The sequence below is a fragment of the Salmo salar genome, chromosome ssa03 (genome assembly GCF_905237065.1).
Source record: "Salmo salar chromosome ssa03, Ssal_v3.1, whole genome shotgun sequence".
NCBI classification, from domain to species: Eukaryota; Metazoa; Chordata; class Actinopteri; order Salmoniformes; family Salmonidae; genus Salmo; species Salmo salar.
In genome coordinates this window covers 39,057,519-39,079,210 of record NC_059444.1, presented here as the reverse complement: position 1 = coordinate 39,079,210, position 21,692 = coordinate 39,057,519, and the positions used below count along the sequence as shown (strand labels likewise).

The following is a 21,692-nucleotide window of genomic DNA, read 5'->3' as shown; positions in this document are numbered from 1 at the left end:
CCTACGTTATATCGGCATCGAACAGGTCACCCTCCCTAGGAGAGTGGGTGACCTCGACAATTTATTGTTAAAACGAGAGGCTGCCTGGATCTTTAATATAAAGACCCTTGCTCCCTTCGGTCTCAACATAGACTTTGATTTGAGCCATTCTTGTGATTACTGTGATTTTGCTATTGCAAATGTTTGTAGGCCTATGTAGCCAAATTGTAACTATGATCGTATGTTATCCATTCATGTTTTTGGTATGTTGTTTTTTTTACATCAGAGAATTAACCAATGATATCGGCCATGATTGCAGACACCTGTGTGTGTGTCCTTTGACACTATATAAACTAGTCACCCCGCAGTGTTTGTCATTATACCCTGATGAAGACGGCTTATCTGTCGAAACGTATGATATTAGGGTAGTAAATTATTGCATCTGAGCTCCTAGAGTGTGTGGCTGTCCTTAAAATTTTCAAGTATTTGGCGCATATGACATTTTTTTAATTTTTTATTTGATTTATCATTCAAGGCCAGGTTGTTTTTATTGATCTCAGTTCGCCACTGTCAGAGTAGCCATTCATTTTAGTGGTATTAAAAAAATATTTTGTTAATTTATTCTATCATGTAATCTACGTCGAATTGCATGAAATGCGTTTATCAAAGGCCAAAAAATGTCCAGACCCTGCTAAAAGATTTTCCCCATGTGTGGAAATCCTAAAAACACATCTGCTCAACTCTACGCCACAGTGCAAATGCGATTATAGGTGCATGCAATGGAGATAATATAAAGAAACCTAACCTACTGTACCTACCGCCATGATACGATAGCACCTTGGTCATGTTTTAAACCAATGCATAATTCATCAGACACACACACTCCTCAATTCAACGTCTATTCCACGTTGGTTCAATGTAATTTCATTGATATGACATGAAAACAACGTTGATTCAACCAGTGTGTGCCCAGTGGGCTGGTACCACTGGTTATTTTTCACCCAATGCCTGTTAGAATAAAAATGTATAATACACTAGAACATTTCAGGGATTTTTCTGCCATAGAAACCCTTGGGCAGAGGGCCTCTCGAGTGGCACAGCAATCTAAGGCACTGCATCACAGTGCTAGAGGAGTTCCTACAGACCCGGGTTCGATCACAGGTTGTATCACAACTGGCTGTGATCGGGAGTCCCGTAGGGCGGCGCACAATTGGCCCAGTGTCATGAGGGTTTGGCCAGGGGGCTTTACTTTACCTTATGGCAGGCCGGGCGCCTGCAGGCTGACCTTGCTCGTCAGGTGAACGGTGTTTCCTCTGACACATTGGTGCGGCTGGCTTCTGGGTTAAGCTGGCGGGTGTTAAGAAGCGCGGTTTGGCGGGTCATGTTTTGGAGGACGCATGACTTGACCTTCGCCTCCTGAGACTATTGGGGAGTTGTAGCGATGAGACAGGATCAAAATTGGGGGTAAAAATAAATAAATAAATAAATAAACCCTTGAGTGGCCTGCCTAAGCGTTGTTTTGTGATGCATTAAAAAAATCTAGATATATAATTTTTGGGGTTGAAATGCATTTTCTGGATTGAAAAATGCTTTCAGCATAAACTTAAATGACTACAACCAAATATAAAGTATGTAGAAAAGATAATGGACCTATCACTTTTTTAATAATCTTTGAGAATGAACAATCACCAAAATAAAATCTTAACAGTCAGGGGAATAGAAAATTCCCAAAACAATACATTTAACAGTATTGATTTTGTTGTTAACTTGGAGAAAAATAACACAGCATTAGCCATGGCAAAATGCATAGAATTGCAGGAAATTATCTTTAAAACTGTAAAATGTTCTCTCCGCTACATGGCAGAATATGTCAAATTCCTGGAAATTAGCTTTAGCTCTCAGCTACATGGAAAAATGTGTAGAATTGCAGGAAATTAACTTTAAACGGTAAAAATGTATCTTGGCTCCATGGAGAAATTCTGAGAATTGCAGGAAATTGGCTTAAAAATGATAAAATTGCACACAAAAAAACTCAATAAAAAACATTATGGCCTCGGTCAGGCTTGCCGACCGCACCCATTGCCACGACCACCATCATCCAGAAAAAAACGTGCTTGAAAGTGTGTATGCGTGTGACAGCAGTATTTCAGTGAGACATTGCGGGTTACGACCAATGTTTTTCTCCTAGGGTTCTGTCACGAGGCTAGCAGCTATAATCCTAGTGTTTGCACAGCGACGCATGCATGGTGCTACAGCCAGGATATGGCACGCACACACACACAGACACACACACAGACACACACACAGACACACACACAGACACACACACAGACACACACACAGACACACACACAGACACACACACAGACACACAGCCCTATACTGTATTCCCAGAAACAAACCCAGCACCAGAGTTTAGGACCCCTCTATCACCTTCATCTAAAATAAATCTCACTTAGTTTCAATGGAAAATGAGCCCGCCTAAGAACAAACCTAGGGTAAACCCTGAATGACTATGATCCTTCCCCACTTAGGTACGATTTAACTGTCATCTGGGGTAATTCTCTACCTCCTAGTGTTGACATAAAAGAGCCTAAAGAGATTTAGGGAAACACTTTAAATGATAATGCCCCTTTTATGGTAATGAGCCTCGACATGATGCTTCCAGTATTTACTGTCAGACTGTATATCTATCTGTCTACAACCCCCCCCCCGACTTAGCCCTTACTGCTACAGATAACACATGCCGACATGTACATATTAATAGCATATTATGTTGCCACATAGGGACTAGGGCTAGGCCATGTTCGATTGAAATCGGTCTGCACACATAACACGTTAGTCTCGTGGAAACAAACAAATAGTGTCTGCCGCGTGCAAGATTAATAACACAAGCATCTGAATCGCTATAGTATCAATTGACGTTTTGGTGCTTGCAGTCCTGAATGCTGCATCAGGGACCTCTGCATCCCAACAAGGAACACTCTGGGGGAATCATTTTTTACAACACTTTTACCAACACGTTTGCTGCACCACAAGAGGCTCAAAAACTCTGGAGCACTTATACTCTACCCACAGAAACGCATACAAGACCGTCCCTTGCCCTCCCTTCGGAGAATCTAGTGCAGAAGTGGTCCGACAAAGCGGACGCTAAGCTACAAGACAGCTTCATTAGCACAGACTATAATATGTTTAGTGATTCATCCGGTAACACTGAAGAGTTTACCACATCAGTCACAGGTTTCAGCAATAAATGCATCGACGACGTCATCCCCACAGTGACCATACATACGTACCCAAACCAAAAGCCATGGATTACAGGCAGTGTCCGCACCGGCCTAAAGGCTAATACCAGGGCGTGTTCTCAGAGCATGCGCAGACCAGTTGGCAAGTGTCTTCATGGACATTGTCCCAGTCTATAGATGACCACTGTCCCTGTTATAAGAACTCACAGGTAACCTGCCTAAACAAATATTGTCCCATAGCACTCACATCTGTAACCATGAAATGCTTTGAAAGGCTGGTCATGGAGGACATCAACACCATCATCCCAGACATCCTGGACCCACTACAATTTGCATACCGCCCCAATAGATCCACAGATGATGCAATCTCTATTGCACTCCACACTGCTCTCTCCCACCTGGACAAGAGGAATACCTATGTGAGAATGCTGTTCATTGACTACAGGTCAAGCTAATCACCAAGCTCGGGACACTGGGACTGAACATCTCCCTCTGCAACTTTCTGACAGGACGCCCCCAGGTAGTGAGGGTAGTTAACAACACATGCTGATCCTCAGGGGTGTGTGCTTAGTCCCCTCCTGTACTCCCTGTTCACCCACAACTGCACGACTCCAACACCATCATCAAGTTCGCTGACGACACAACAGTGGCAGGGCTGATCACCAACGATGATAGTACAGCCTACTGGGAGGAGGTCAGAGACCTGGCAGTGTGGTGCCAGGACAACAACCTCTCACTCAGCGTCAGCAAGACAAAGGAGCTGATCGTGGACTACAGGAAATGGAGGAGCAAGTACACGCCCATCCACATTGGCGGTGCTGTAGTGGAGCGGGTCGAGAGCTTCAAGCTCCTTGGTGTCCACATTACTGAGGACTTAACATGGTCCTTTCACACCAGCACAGTCGTGAAGAAGGTGCCTCTTCCCCCTCAGGAGGTTGAAAAGCATTGGCATGGCCCCTCAGATCCTCAAAAAGTTATACAGCTGCACCTTTGAGAGCATCTTGAGCAGCTGCATCTCTGTTTGATGTGGCAACTACACCGCCCTCGATTGAAAGGCGCTACAGGGGTCAAGCTCCATGCCATCTAGGACCTCTACACCAGGCGGTGTCAGAGGAAGGTCCGAAAAAAAGCCACCCCAGCCACCCAAGCCATAGACTGTTCATTCTGCTACCGCACACCAAGCGATACCGAAGAGCCATATCTGGGGCCAAAAGGCACCTGAACAGCTTCTACCCCCAAGCCATAAGACTGCCGAACAGTTCATCAAACAGCTACTCAGACTATTGCATTGACCTTTTTTTTACACTGACTACGCACACTCACTGGACTCCACCCACACGCTCATACATACTTACACTGACTCTCTTACACTGACTCTATGCACACTCACTGGACTCCACCCACACACTCATACATACTTACACTGACTCTCTTACACTGACTCTATGCACACTCACTGGACTCCACCCACACACTGATACATACTTACACTGACTCTCTTACACTGACTCTATGCACACTCACTGGACTCCACCCACACGCCCATACATACTTACACTGACTCTCTTACACTGACTCTATGCACACTCACTGGACTCCACCCACACGCTCATACATACTTACACTGACTCTCTTACACTGACTCTATGCACACTCACTGGACTCCACCCACACACCCACACACTCAGACATACTTACACTGACTCTCCAACGCATAGAGACATAGACACACACACACACACAGACTTTCACACTGTCCACATACGCCGCTGCTACTCCATATATTATCTATCCTGATTGCCCAGTCACTTTTACCTCTGCCTAAAGTACATCTACTGCACATATTACCTCGATTACCTCAACTGCCTCATACCTCTGCACATTGACTGGGTACAGGTACTCCTTGTATATAGCCTCGTCGTTGTTATGTATTGTGTTACTATTTTCTATTTGCTAATTTGTTTCATAATTTTATCTCTGCATTGTTGAGAAGTAAGCATTTCATAGCCTACACCTGTTGTATTCGGCAATTGGATTTGATTCTATTTGATCAGACAGTCTATGTCATAGCATATTTGTCATAGTGGTAGAAAATCATTCTCTAACACCCTTCTTCCTAGACCCTTTTCTCTGAAAATGGGGCAGTGGGAGGTGTTGGTAATCATGGTTTAGCGCACACACGCACACGCACACACACACACACACACACACACACACACACACACACACACACACACACACACACACACACACACACACATTACTGCAGTGATGAGAATCTCTCGCCCACCGGAGGTTTAAAACACGCATAACTGCAGATACTAAAACCTCCCCTAGGCTAGGCAATACAAAACCGCAGTGTCCAGAGGGAGAGAGAGGGGGGGAGAGAGAGGAATACATATGGAAAGATATTGGTATACTGTACTTTGGTATAGCTAGCTAGGTGGAGAGAGAGAGAGAAAGTGATGGCGAGAGAGGTAGTGAAGGAGAGAGAGGGAGGTGTGAGTGTCTGAATGAGATATCTCCTCTGCCTGACCCCAGTTACCACAGCATGCTACATAAGCTTCCCTCCATTAACAGTCAGGCTGAGGAGTAGCTCACTCCTGTGGCCAACAACAAGGCTTCTGTAGAGTAAATCTCATAGGGAGACAGAGAGTACTGAGGGCCAACCATTACAAAAAGATGCTACTCTACATGATCTTATAAAGTCTTATGTAGCTTCATAAGAGAGCTGTAAATGTAACCCATACCCCACCCACCCAGGGTCAGATTAAGAAATCATAAATCCTGGGGCTTTGTTAATAAACATTTTTTTTAAATAAGCCTTTTTTTTTTTTTTTAACATCATGTAAGAAGACATTAGCTGAATATTTTTTAATACCAAAATGAGTGGCTACTCTGATCAATCTGGTCTTGAATTCAAACAAACAATAGCCCAGGCCAATAAATCAACACACAGATTGTACAAAATTAGGAGGATATACAGTGCCTTTGGAAAGTATTCAGAGCCCTTGACTTTTTCCACATTTTGCTAGGTTGAAAAACAAATGATATTCCCACTAAGAGCAAACCAAATGGGATGGCGTATCGCTGCAGAATGCTGTGGGAGCCATGCTGATTAAGTGTGTCTTGAATTCTAAATAAATCACTGCCAGTGTCACCAGTAAAGCACCCCCACACCATCACACCTCTTCCATGCTTCACAGTGGGAACCACACATGCGGAGATCATCCGTTCACCCACTCTGCGTCTCACAAAGACACTTCTTACTGGTGTCCTATAGTAGTGGTTTCTTTCACCATCGTTACACGCACCTGCACGTCATCAGACTCACCTGGACTCCGTCACCTCCTTGATTACCTGCCCTATATAAGTCACTCCCTTTGGTTCCTTCCCCAGGCATCATTGTTTCTGTTTCAGTTTTCTGTCTGTGCGTTGTTCGTGTTTCTTGTTTTGTTCATTAAATTATGCACTCCCTGAACTTGCTTCCCGACCCCCAGCGCACACATTATAGAATGACGCCTCACCAAAGGGAAGCATCGAGGGGTGATTGTTTTGTCTTGGAGGTGATGTTGGGTCCGAGTGTCCGAACCGGAGCTACCTGGGAGGCCTCAGCAGGTTTGTCAGGTTCCCCTGCCTCAGCTGGCTCGACGGGTTTCCCTACCTCAGCGGGATCGATAGGCTCCCATGCCTCAGCTGGCTCGACAGCTAGCCATGCCTCAGCTGGCTCGACAGGCTGCCATGCCTCAGAGGGTTCGATAGGCTCCCATGCCTCAGCTGGCTCGACAGCTAGCCATGCCTCCGCTGGCTCGAAAGCTAGCCATGCCTCAGCTGGCTCGAAAGCTAGCCATGACTCAGCTGGCTCCAAAGCTAGCCATGACTCAGCGGGCTCGACAGCAAGCCATGCCTCAGCGGGCTCGACAGGCTGCCATGCCTCAGAGGGTTTGACAGGCTCCCATGCCTCAGCTGGCTCGACAGGCTGCCATGCCTCAGAGGGTTCGACAGGCTCCCATGCCTCAGCTGGCTCGACAGGCTGCCATGCCTCAACAGGCTCGACAGCTAGCCATGCCTCAGCGGGCTTGACAGCTAGCCATGCCTAAGCGGGCTCGACAGCTAGCCATGCCTCAGTGGGCACGACAGCTAGCCATGCCTCAGCGGGCTCCATAGGCTCCCATGCCTCAGCTGGCTCGATAGGCTCCCATGCCTCAGCTGGTGAACATGTTACCGTGCCTCAACCGAGGCAACCGGGGAGGTCTCACCCGGCTCATCAGGCACTCACACCTCAGCTGGGTCGTCAGGTTTCTGCGCCTCAGCTAGGCGACCGGTCCCTTCCGGATCCCCGGGATCGTCCCTTTGGTTGGCGTCCTGCGGCTGGAGCCGAACGCGCCGGGGAGGGGGGTACCATCATGTATGCTCTCTCTGGCGCTCTAGGTCACCATGCTTCTGCGTCTCAGCTGGACTGACAGGTTTCCCGCGCCTCAGCAGAGGTGACAGGTCCGCTCCTGATCCCCGGGATCGTCATTTTGGATCAGCGTCCTGCGGCTGGGAGGGGAGGCGGTACTGTCACGTGTGTTCCCTCTACGGCCTCTAGGTCACCAGGCTGCTCGTTATGGTGCACACCTGTCACCATCGTTCGTTACGCGCACCTGCACGTCAGACTCACCTGGACTCCATCATCTCCGTGATTACCTGCTCTATATATGTCACTCCCTTTGGTTCCTTCCCCAGGCGTCATTGTTTCTGTTTCAGTTTCCTGTCTGTGCGTTGTTCGTGTTTCTTGCTTTGTTCCATTATTTATTAAATTATGCACTCCCTGAACTTGCTTCCCGACTCCCAGCGCACACGTTACAGTCTGTTACTTGAACTCTGTGAAGCATTTATTTGGGCTGCAATCTGAGGTGCAGTTAACTTTAATGAACTTATCCTTTGCAGCAGAGGTAACTCTGGGTCTTCCTTTCCTGTGGCCATCCTCATGAGAGCCAGTTCCATCATAGCGCTTGATGGTTTTTGCGACTGCACTTGAAGAAATGTAAAAGTTCTTGAAATTTTACGGATTGACTGACCTTCATGTCTTAAAGTAATGATGGACTGTCTGTCACGTTCTTGAAAATGATCGGACCAAGGCGCAGAGTGAGTATAGTTCCACATATTTATTTAAGTGAAACTAACAAAACAAAATAACAAAACAAAAAGACAAAAAAACAATAACAAAAAGACCGTGATGACGTAGTGCCCAAACACACTAACAATCAATCAATATCCCACAAAACACAGGTGGGGAAATAGCTACCTAAATATGATCCCCAATCAGAGGCAACGATAAACAGCTGCCTCTAATTGGGAACCATATTAGCACCAACATAGAAATAGACATACTAGATTACCCCCTAGTCACGCCCTGACCTACTACACCATAGAGAACTAAGGGCTCTCTATGGTCAGGGCGTGACACTGTCATTTCTCTTTGCTTATTTGAGCTGTTCTCGCCATAAAATGGCCTTGGTCTTACCAAATAGGGCTATCTTCTGTATACCACCCCTACCTTGTCACAACACAACTGATGGGCTCAAACACATTAAGAAGGAAAGAAATTCCACAAATTATATTTTAACAAGGCACACCTGTTAATTGAAATGCATTCCAGCTGACTACCTCATGAAGCTGGTTGAGAGAATGCCAAGAGTGTGCAAAGCTGTCATCAAGGCAAAGGGTGGCTACTTTGAAGAATCTCAAACATAAAATATATTTTGATTTGTGAAACACTTTTTTGGTTACTACATGATTCCATATGTGTTATTTCATAATTTTGATGTCTTCACTATTATTCTACAATGTAGAAAATAGTAAAAATAAAGAAAAACCCTTGAATGAGTAGGTGTTTCCAAACTTTTGACTGGTACTGTATATATATATAAACAATGCCTCTTGGGCCCAGCCCCTGACTCACACAATTGACCAGTAACATTGATTTATTATGCATTTTATTTTTTTATTTTGTATTAATCAGTTACCCAATCAAGGCAGGGCCCCCCAGTTACCCACGTGGGCCCCCTACCTCCTCTCCTCCCTCATCTGATGATTAGCACCACACACACACACACACACACACACACACACACACACACACACACACACACACACACACACACACACACACACACACACACACACACACACACACACACACACACACACACCCTGAATGGCTATAAGGTTTATGTAGTAATGTCCCACAGACACAGAGTGGGTTGGGTGTGTTTGTATAGTGATGACAGGCCTATGAACAGATGGACAGGAGGCTATTCCCCAGGCTACCAGCCTTCTGCTGAACACCACAAGCCTGCCAAATCTACCCCTCCTTCCCTCCTCATTATTTTCTTCTATACCTCCTCTCTTCTTTCTCTCCCCTCCGTCTCTCTCCACCCCTTCTCCTGCTGTGTCACTACTCCCCCTCCTCCACCACCGAGTCCCCGTCCATCTTTCCCTATATCCCCTCGGTCTCGCTCCTCCTTACATCCTCCTGTATATCCCTCCCTCAATCCCTCTCTTCCTCATCCTCCCTCCTGCAGAACTGGGTCCCTGTCCAAGCCCAGTTCTAATCCTCTGCTTTCCCATGTAAAAAGGAGTTGTTATCCCATCCATCCCTCTTCTCCATCCCTCTCTCTCTCTCTCTCTCCATCCCTCTCTCCTGTGTTGGGCCTAGGCCCAGTCCCCAGCTCCTAGGCTTACAGCCAGGCTTACAGCCAGACTTACAGCCAAACGCAGCTACATTAGGTTCACACCATCTCAGTCTGGGAAGCGAACAAATTAAGTGATTATGAGAGAGAAGCTGTAGTCTAAATCACATGCTAACTGGTCCTCAACACAGCCAAATCACACCGACTCTCAGGCTAAAAAAGAACAGCTCCTTCTTTCCTGCTATGGAAGGGTGTAAGCAGAGGTGTTTGTCACGTCTTGTATTGAGAGTGAAGGGAACAAAGGGAGAGACTGTGTGTGAGCAGTTGTGTGAGCAGGTGTGTGTGTGTGTGCAAGATGTGTGTGCTTAAAATAGATAGTATTACAGTTTTTTTCAATTGCTAACAAGCATCGGTCAATACTGAAGCCACTTTTTCAAAACTCTTCACACAGTTTGCATTACCAACGTGCATCTTGGCCAAACAGTTAATCTCACCTCCAAAACTCACTCAAAACCACCAAAACACTTCATACATGTCTTAAAATAAGCTTGTTCGACCATAACACTGGCAACAATTCTCCCTCAGAAAGCATACACCGTCACTCATAACACACTGACCTTAAAAACAGTAACAGGGAGCATTACATAAATTATGAACTTTTCTCTTTGAAGTTTGAATGATTTTTCACATAAATCAGTATTTCATTATAGAATAAGAATAACATATTTTCACTTTATTGACTGTACTGAAATATATGTAACAAGAATAAATCAGAAATGCAGCAATTTGCTTCAATAGCCTTTATTGTTTTCTATATCTTTGCATATAGTAATTTACTTGAGAAAAATAAAAAGTTGAAACAAAAAACGAATTCCTGAAATTCCAGGGCGGCAATAATAATTACAAAAAAACACAATCAACAACATGTATAGTATAATCACTCATACTGTACAGTACTGAGAGGGTTCTAGTTCTCCCTCTCTCCTGCATTTGGCCACAAGTTCTCATCAACATCACATCTTATGTCTTCTCTGGCGATGCATCTTGAAAAGTATCTTCTGGAATGTCTAATCCAACCCTGCCACTCTTCGCTCCCCAACAACCTGTCTTCCTTGATCCATGTTTCCAAACTAAATTATTCCGAAGCTGTCCTCTTTTGTCTGTTTGGTAATGAGACTAAAAACAGGACACTTGGGTAGGCTTTCAACTGAAATTGCAATCAGCTGTGTTTGGAATGATTATATATTCTGCTGAGATTTTCTATATATTTCAATCTGGTTACTGCAGACATGTACGACATTTGCCATCATTCTGTTTTGAATGTGTTTTTAACAGTTTTGGAAACAGTGTGTTAGCATTTGAAAACATGTGCTGCAAATATTTAGTTTTCCAGGTGGCGGAGTAGGAATGAGAAAAGAGTTCATGGGTTTCGGAGAATGTGGTCATTGAATGCATTTTGTGTGAAAGCAATGAAAAATGATTCACAGTTTGGTCCACATACACTTCTGTTTCACTGACTGTAGCCACAAGGCTACTTTTACCAATGCATGTTAGCAATTGTACTGTAATGAAGATGGTCATGAAGAGGAACTCAGTCACACATGCACACACAGTCTTGTTTAAATAACCTTGTGGGGACACAATTTATAACCATTCAAAATCCTATTTTCCCTAACCCTAACCCTTACCCTAACCCTAATTTTAACCTTAACCCCAAAACCGAACCTTAACCCTAAACCTAAATCCTGACCCTAAAACTAACCGTAACTCCTAAACCTAATTCTAACCCTAATTCTACTTTAACCCTAAACCCCCTAGAAATAGCATTTGACCTTGTAGGGACTAACAAAATGTCCACAGTTGGTAAAATGTTTGTTTGCTTCCTATTCTTGTGGACACACACACACACACACACACACACACACACACACACACACACACACACACACACACACACACACACACACACACACACACACACTCACCTCGTATGATGGCTAGCTTGGCGGTGGTGGCCACCTCTCCCTCACTGTTGCGGGCCACACACTCATAGACGTTCTCATCTCGGGGGGCCCTGAGAGGCTGGATCCTCAGCACGGCCCCAGCTCCATCATCAAACTCTATCGTCTAGGAGAGAGGAGGAGATAGGGAACAGTCAGGAAATAGCCAGCGGAGAAACAGTCAGGAACAGTTTGGAATGAGGAGGAAAACAAGAGGAGACAGAAACCAAGACAAAGAACCAGGAAGAGACAGAAACCAGGTGAGTAACCAGGAAGGAGACCAATTGGGAACGAATGGAAAAGGCCAGTATTCAGGGGAATAAAAACAAGGAGAGAAGAGCTGGTCCAACAAGTGAAAAAACAAAACCCCTAAAAAATTGCTAATAGACAAATATGATCTTTACAGAGTGGAGAATGGAGTGAGCTCACCTCTATGCGTTGGGAGTTGACCTTCTTGCCTTTCTTGTTCCAGTTGACCATGGGCTTGGGGTCACCTGACGCCTGGCACACGAAAGAGGCCACGCCTCCCGACACCCCAATCTGGTCCCCGGGAATCTTGGTAAACTTGGGCGCTGCTGGGATAGACAGACAATTCAAATCAATTAAAACTTTATTGTCCTCATAGGGAAATTCTGTAGCCAGGAGTCCAAGACAAAATGCAGTTCAGAAAACAAACAAATAATGTATCCATAAACAGATAGATAGACAGACACATCCAAATTATTAAACATTATTAGAATGATGGTACTAAAATGATTTTGCTTAATATTTTCCCCATGTAAATATACATAAATCATAATTTACATTTTAGCAGATGCTCTTATCCAGAGCAACTGAGCATACATTTTTATACTTGGTCCCCCGTGGCGATCGAACCCACAACCCTGGCATTGCAAGCACAATGCTCTACCAACTGATCTACCCAAAGATAGACAGCTCTCACTCAAGAGATGCCAACTAGCCCAAAGCCGTGGACAGGAAGAGAGAGACATGATATCACTGAGTCGTGATGGACATGGTGATTGGCCGCTAAGTACAGTCCACTTCCTGGCTATCATTTAGAGGACATAACCAAGGACTTCCTGTGTGTCATCTATAAAAGATGTGCTTCAGCTTCACAGGAGAAGGTTTTTTCACTACCCTGGGGCACGCTACTCCACTATGCAGCACAGATTGTGAGAACACATGGGTGGGTGCTACACGGGTGTATGAAAAGGTGTCGTGGAAATTCACAGTAGATAATTGGCTTTAATGTATTAATATCACACATACCCTTTTCAGCCTCTGCAGTAAATTACAATGAAACAAGGAGACCATTTTGAGTACAAGGATTTAGGGATTGCATTAGTACATACATTTGGCTTTTAATTTATACCCTTTATATTTATAAAGCCCAATTCTAACAGACAAGACAGTTTTATGCAGTTTTAGAACAAAATTTGCTTGATCTGAACGCTCTAGTTTTAGAACGTGTCATGTCGGCTGCTAGAGTTTCCAAAATTCAGTAATGCTTATTACTAACAGCAAATAAAAATCTATTTCAGGCACAAAAATTCCATACATTTCCATTGTGCTAAAATCTTGTCAAGCTACTTCATACATTTTTCTCTTCTCTCTCTCGCACACTGTCTCATACTGTCCCTCCCTCCCTACGTCTCTCTGCCCATCTTAGAATGTCAGACTCTTCTTCGGCAAGCCCAGAGTTCTATCCCTCTGTGTCTGTTACCATGGCAGCCAGCTTAACTCCTCCTCAGTGGCGGAATCAGTTCTATCCATCAGGGCAAAGCCGGCCAGACCCTCACCATAATAACCTCCCTTCCTCCCTTCCTCCCTCTCTACCGCTCTCCCACCTCTGTCTCTCACTCAGTCTATCACTGGGCCAGCTCCTTCTGTGTTGATTCAGTTCTACAATAGAGAGGCAGAGCAGCTGAAGAAAAAAAAAACACTGCAATAACTCCCCAAAATCACTGAGAGACGGAAAAGCTCTCTGGCTTTTCTCCCTCCCCTGCTAACTTCACACTTCAGTGAGTAACAGTCACACAGCAGCCAGCCCACCTCTGAGCTGTGAGGTAAAGTGCCTGAGCAGAAACCGAGAGAAACCTCAACAATACTTTTCGGGGAAAAAAACACTGCGTATTATTGTAGCCTTTTTACCATACACGTCACACACTTTGTCAGTTGTGAAGTGTTGCACTTGGGAACAGGCAGTACTTTGGGGAGCTGTGTAAGAGGGTTGATTTCACATTCAACATTGGTTTATATTTCTGCACTGTCACTTTCAAAGAGATTATTGTGCTATTCCCACTGCACACTAGAACCAATTCTAATTACACGGGTGCAACTACCGGCCTCCAGCTGCATTCTGTTCTGGTTAGAGCCTTTGGTTCTGATTCAAACAAGACATACATATTGGTTTTCCTTTCATGAAAAATTCCTCCGAATATGGTGAGGATAGTCAAGAATGCAGTCCGTCCCTTTAAAGGCTGAGTAGCCTTGACTCCTTCACTCCCTGGCTGCCAGTGGGATATAAAGATAGACTTAAGACTTACATCTGGCCTATCATAATGAAACACCACAAGGCTATGATTATCTAATAGCAGTGCTGGGAAAGTGTAATGTGCAGATGTGCGTCGGTAGGTAGCAAGTGGGTGTCATTATACTATAATCACCCCCACTATGACTGGAGGCTGGAAATTAGATCCGTCTGGACAAGTCTGACCAGATCACTCAGGTTCACTGTAAACCCATACCAATTACAGAAGTGGCCTATAACTAGGGTCCAGAGTTTTTCCTGGTCAGGTTACATGGTCAAGAAAAACGCAAGGTCCTAGCCACCAACCAAAACAAATATGAACATGGGCACTACATCAGCGTTAAGAAATATGGTGGTTCAGACTGCTCTTTTTGGGATGCTATTATCTTTGAGTCACAGAGCAACGCTGTTCGCGATAATACCTCTAGGTAACACACTGTCCTTTAAATTTAGAACTGTAAGACATATCAAGACATGCTTTCATACAGTAGCCTCGATGTGATGACTAACTATAGGCTGACATCCCCTCACTGCTCATCAGTGTCAAACACCATTCATGCTCTTCGGTGCCACATACTTCCATAGCGTTTTCTGTGCTGCAGTGTTAAAATGAGATGCGTTCTCTGTTCACCTGTCTTACCGTCGATCCATAAGACAAGACATCTGTTGACATGCTTTAGTGACGGTGACGATCGGATAAGCGCTGACGTGTGTGTGCCGCTTATTAGTGCAATAAAACCACCACGGCCCTGACGGATCTTGTTAAACACCCATCACCGCAGAAACAGACAGGCAGACACACCCTCACCGGTCCACCTCCAGCCCAACACCACGTCACCACTCACTGCAGCTAGCGTTGACCAACACAACTCACTGCCACAGACGCTTGTCAGCATAGAGGGAGAGAGAGGGATAGAGAGAGAGAGTGAGATAGAGAGATAGGACGCACCGACGGCCATGCAGAAAAACGGACAAACCTGCACATAAACAAATCGACCATTTGGAGGACATACTATACAGACACATTAACTAACACACCCACACAAGCATACATCTGTAGTGTGTTACTTACCTAGGGCGTCAGAGAGGTTAGGCAGGGAAGTGAGCACCAGCAACAGTGGCAGCAGAAAAGGGGGGTAGAGGCAGAGGCCGTACCCAGGGCGAGGCACCCTGGACTGGGCTACGGTTCCACCAGGACTGGGGGGAACCATGGTACCTCCGGCGACTGGGGATGGAGGTGGGGGATGGTGGGGAACTTCACTCAACAGGGCTTGGCACTCTGTGGAAAAACAAACAAACCAATAAAAACAAATGTGTTCAAATAAATACGAGGGAGAGAATATCCTTTTGAAGAACAATGCACATAGTCGATGACCATACCGGATTTGGTCAGTTGAATAAAAAACACTTTTGACTTCGGATTGACAGGTCAAGCAAGCCTCTGCATGTGTATACAGTAAATACCCATAAATAAAAGGAAGGTGTTGAGCCCGGTACAGATATTATATTCACTCTATCCACCCACTGTTCTTCTAGCCTTTCCACTGACACAGTCTTTCCCCACTGGCCACAAATAAACATACATATCGCACATAAAACCCTAATATGGAAACACTCAAGCAAAGACGATATTGAAGCAGAAGGGGTGTTTATGCCATCCCGGCACCATGCAATATTCAATAAGAGCGTAATATCTATAATGTTAGATGGCGAAGGCCCCCTATAATAGATGTCCTGTGGGTAATCCTAGTCCAGCCAGGGGGATCAGGCCTGACTCTTCTTTGCCTGGGGGAGATTTTTTTTATCCCTGACAGGAGAGGAGATATTCAGCCGAGCTCTGCAGAAGCTCCCCGTCCAGGAGTCAATAACTCCTCCAGTCGCATCGATCCCTCCCTCTTTCCTTCTCTACCTCTATTCCTACCCCCCCCCCCAGTGTGGGAGCGCAGGTGTGAAACCAAATGAGACAGGCTTCTTTGTTTCAATCCTGTTCAGAACGGATGGAAGACACACAGAGAGACAAAGATACAAGTGCGCACAGACTTATATAGATACATACAGATTAGAGGAACACACACGCTTACAAGTATGCTGACAAGCACGTGCACACACATCCTACACTGCCCACAGTTATCTACAGTTTCCCACATCCAGTGAAAGTGTTGAACGTGGTTCCCTAATACAGGGACGTTCTACCCTTTCCGGTCGAGAGTTCCATATTAAAACGTATATGGAATTCTCTAGCTCTTATCTGACGCGCTTAAAAGCATTGGAGTCTGGCTCTTTAACCCGTCTGAGCTCTAAATATAACCGGTCTATAAACGTATCTGTCCATCTGACATATATTTCATGGAGCGCTACTTCCCTGCTTCCCCCTCTCTCTTATCTAGGCTTGGAGAGAAGTTCCTAATAGATAGGGAATCGAAGAGCTTTCAGGATCTACTTTTCAATTCAATAACCTAATAGCTACAACCTAATCAGAGATCATTCAAGTGCCATTCCATCCAGCACGATGAAGTCTCCTCTTAAAGAAACTCAATTTATTAGCTAGCATCATCAGCATGATGCAATGGATGATAAGAAGCACGTGGGTCCTGTTGAACTGGGCTGACTCAGTAGGGTAACATTGTAAAAGGGTTGTAGAAAGTCAATGGAATAAATTCCTTTTTGGAAATCTCGCTTTCCCACTATGGTGACTTGATCCTGATCTAATTCAATCTTGAGTGGTCTGTCACTCTAATCAAGCCCCTGTTGTGGTCTACCCTTCTCTCATCTCAATCCCTCATCTCACACCTGTCTACTTCTATATCCCCCTTACCCGTCCAACCCATCAGCTGTCTCATCCCCCCGTCTCTACCCGTCACCCCATCTTGTTCTCCCCGGCTCCACCTTCCCTGTCCCGTCTCTTCCTCCCCATCTCCTTCTATTGTATTTAAATTGATATCTACGTGAACCTTTGATCCCTCATTTCCCCACAAGGCTCCCCTGTCTCACCCCTCTCACCCTGTCTCACCCCCCTCCACCTCCCTGTCTCCCCCTCCCTCTTGTTTTTAACCTGCTATCAAAACCTTTGATCCTTCTCTTTCCCCACATTACCTGTTCCCCAGCTGCACCAGCTGCCCGGCTGTGGTCCATTAACACAGTTAAACAAACGGGCTTACTGTGAGTCTGGGAATGGAGAAAACAGTCCCATCTACATACTGTACTGCAGGCCTTGCCAGGAGCGGTCGTAACAGTTGTTAATGCCGTAAAACTAATCTCATCTCTACTACCACGGCATTGACCCTGTTGGCTGGGAAACAATGTCAGATTTGCCTCTGGGTTCTTATGTTCACCCTTGGCATACGTCCCTTACTGTACTGTACCTACAGAGAGCATATACTATAGCATACATCACATCTAGAGGGTGTTTGGAGCAGGGCCATATACATTGCATTTGGAAAGTATTCAGACCCCTTCCCTTATTCTGCATTTTGTAACATGACAGCCTTATTCTAAAATGGATTAAATATATTTAAAAAACTCAGCAATTTACACACAATACTCCATAAAGACAAAGCGAAAAAACAGGTTTTTAGAACATTTTACTAATGTATTCAAAATAAAAAACATAAATACCTAATTTACATAAGTATTCAGACCCTTTGCTATGAGACTCGAAATTCAGCTCAGGTGCATCCTGTTTCCATTGATCATACTTGAGATGTATCTACAACTTGACTGGAGTCTACCTGTGGTAAATTCAATTGATTGGACATGATTTGGAAAGGCACACACCTGTCTATATATGGTCCCACAGTTGAAAGTGCATGTCAAAAACCAAGCCATGAGGTCGAAGGAAATGTCCGTAGATCTGGGGAAAGGTACCAAATAATTTCTGCCGCTATGAAGGTCCCCAAGAACACAGTGGCCTCTATAATTCTTAAATGGAAGAAGCTTGGAACCCCCAAGACTCTTCCTAGAGCTTGCAGCCCGGCCAAACTGAGCAATCGGGAGAGAACGGTCTTGGCCAGGGAGGTGACCAAGCACCAGATGGTCACTGTGACAGAGCTCTAGAGTTCCTCTGTGGAGATGGGAGAACCTCCCAGAAGGACAACCATCACTGCAGCACTCCACCAATCAGGCGTTTATGATAGAGTGGCCAGATGGAAGCCACTCCTGAGTAAAAGGCACATGACAGCCCGCTTAGAGTTTGCCAAAAGGTACCTAAAGACTATCAGACCATGACCATTTGTTTACATCCCTGTTAGTGAGCATTTGTCCTTTGCTAAGATAATCCATCCACCTGAAAGATGTGGCATATCAAGAAGCTGACTAAACAGCATGATCATTACACAGGTGCACCTTGTGCTGAGGACAATAAACGGCCACTCTAAAATGGGCAGTTTTGTCACACAACACAATGCCACAGATGTCTCTTTTTTTTTGAGGGAGCGTGCAATTGGCATCCCCACAAGAGAAATTGGCATGTCCACAAGAGCCAGAGAATTTAATGTTCATTTCTCTACCATAAGCCGCCTCCAACGTCGCTTTTGGCAGTATGTCCAACCGGCCTCACAACCGTAGCACCTTCACATCCGGCTTCTTCACCTGCAGGATTGTCTGAGACCAGTCACCAGTCACCCAGAAACTGAGGAGTATTTCTGTCTGTAATAAAGCTGTTTTGTGAGGGAAAACTAATTTTGATTGGCTGGGCCTGGACAGTGAGTGGGCCTGGCTCCCAAGTGGGTGGGCCCCTGCCCAGTCATGTGAAATCCATAGATTAGGGCCTAATTAATTTTTTTCAATTGACTTATTTCCATATATGAACTGTAACTCAGTAAAATAAATTAAATTATTGCATGCTGTGGTCATATTTTTGTTCAGTATATACAGTCTGTCTACTGCAGAGGGACAAGACAAAGCCATGTTTGATCAATTCACGGAAATAAAAATTCTGAAAAGAAATGGGCTCCCAATTTGAAAATAAACAGGAGAACAAGCTATGAAAGAGTTATATTGCATTAATTATTGCATGAATTATATTGCGAAATTGTCAATACGATATGATATATCGTCAAAAATAATATCCCGATATGTAATTGTATCGATTTTTTCCCCCCATCATTAGTGTTTGTGCACACTCGTGTCTGCATGTGTACAGTCGTGGCCAAAAGTTTTGAAAATGACACAAATATTAATTTTCACAAAGTTTGCTGCTTCAATGTCTTTAGATATTTTTGTCAGATGTTACTATGGAATACTGAAGTATAATTACAAGCATTTCATATAATTTTATTGACAATTACATGAAGTTGATGCAAAGAGTCAATATTTGCAGTGTTGACACTTCTTTTTCAAGACCTCTGCAATCCGCCCTGACATGCTGTCAATTAACTTCTGGGCCACATCCTGACTGATGGCAGCCCATTCGTGCATAATCAATGCTTGGAGTTTGTCAGAATTTGTGGGGTTTTGTTTATCCACCTGCCTCTTGAGGATTGACCAATAGTTCCTGAGCAAGCTCTGTAATGGTGATCCCGCAGCTGAAACAACTTTAGGAGACGGTCCTGGCGCTTGCTGGGCTTTCTTGGGCGCCCTGAACCCTTCTTCAGAACAATTGAACCGCTCTCCTTGAAGTTCTTGATGATCCGATAAATGGTTGATTTAGGTGCAATCTTACTGGCAGCAATATCCTTGCCAGTGAAGCCCTTTTTGTGCAAAGCAATGATGACGGCACATGTTTCCTTGCAGGTAACCATGATTGACAGAGGAAGAACAATGATTCCAAGCACCACCCTCCTTTTGAAGCTTCCAGTCTGTTATTCGTACTCAATCAGAGTGATCTCCAGCCTTGTCCTCGTCAACACTCACACCTGTGTTAACAAGAGAATCACTGACATGATGTCAGCCGGTCCTATTGTGGCAGGGCTGAAATGCAGTGGAAATGTTTTTTTGGGGGGATTCAGTTCATTTGCATGGAAAAGAGGGACTCATCTGATCACTCTTCATAACATTCTGGAGTATGTGCAAATTGCCATCATACAAACTGAGGCAGCAGACTTTGTGAAAATTAATATTTGTGTAATTCTCAAAACCTTTGGCCACGACTGTATGTGTGTCCTTACCTCTGTGTGTTTTCTACAGCCCTGACTGAGGCTGAGGCATCATGGCCTGCTCTGTGGAATCCTCAGTGTGACCATCCAGCGGACCTGCAACAACACAGGAAGGAGGGAATGAGTCAACATGACCTGCGGGTATTTGTGACTTCACAACGACACACACACAGACAGTCAGACAGACTCACAGACACATTCATGCACGCACGAACACACGCACACACAGAGACACACACACACATCCCCCCCCCACACACACACCCAGACAGACAGACAGGCAGACAGACAGACAGACAGACAGACAGACAGACAGACAGACAGACAGACAGACAGACAGACAGACAGACAGACAGACAGACAGACAGACAGACAGACAGACAGACATACATACACACTCACACAGAGAAAGACACATACATCCTTTGTTTGAGCCCCACCCCGGTTAGGGTTAAGTTATCTTCAGTTTGCCAGACATGGAGTATACCTCATGGGGAATCTAAAGAGCAAATCAAGGGAAATTACTCTATTATGATTCTAAGCATCAACACATTGAACTGAGGAAAACAACCCTTTCCCGTTCCACTGTGGGTGAGATAACATGTTTTGTTTTTATCACCTCCCCCTCCCTCTTACCCAGCATGCTTTTCACCACAGTCGGGCTGAGGCAGCCTCTACGGGCCCTGTCTCCATGACAACAAAGCAGCCAGTGAGATCTGAGATCACAGGCAGGATCTGTTTCCTTGGGTAGGTTTACAGCCCATCAGTAGCTGGGAGATTGCTAGCAACAGCAGTTAATAGCTACAGGATAGTCTCTTTAGACCGATACAGTTGAACAGATTGCTGAGTTTAGTGACAGAATATAAGGATACACAAAACCACACATACAGTAGTACGCATGCACACACACACTGTTGGAGGGTGCTTCGCTTTCATTAGAGATTTCATATTGTAGTTTGTTTACAGACCACATATTGTGAAACTATTCATATACACACATGTATAGTTCCATACAATACAAATCATTTTTAGCACAGGAAATGTGTATTTGTGGGCTACAGAAGCTCCTGTGGTGGTGGAGCAGGCTGTTGGAGCAGCACGATCTACATGACCCAAGACCCTGTTGGCAAAGAGACAGTCATTCATGCATGCACACACACACACAC

The 21,692-nt window shown here is 44.9% G+C and overlaps 1 protein-coding gene across 1 annotated transcript in view; it reads right to left on the bottom strand.

The window, feature by feature from the left end:
* Positions 1–21,692, bottom strand: part of LOC106600038 (receptor-type tyrosine-protein phosphatase S) — a 97,376-nt gene that overhangs the window by 61,151 nt on the left and 14,533 nt on the right. Inside the window, exons 2-5 of the mRNA XM_045714839.1 lie at positions 20,539–20,622; positions 15,507–15,713; positions 12,331–12,476; positions 11,887–12,028 (exon numbers count right to left, since the gene is read on the bottom strand). Of these exons, the coding sequence (XP_045570795.1) occupies positions 11,887–12,028; positions 12,331–12,476; positions 15,507–15,645 (427 nt within the window). The 5' untranslated portion in view covers positions 15,646–15,713; positions 20,539–20,622. The remainder of the gene's footprint in view (positions 1–11,886; positions 12,029–12,330; positions 12,477–15,506; positions 15,714–20,538; positions 20,623–21,692) is intronic.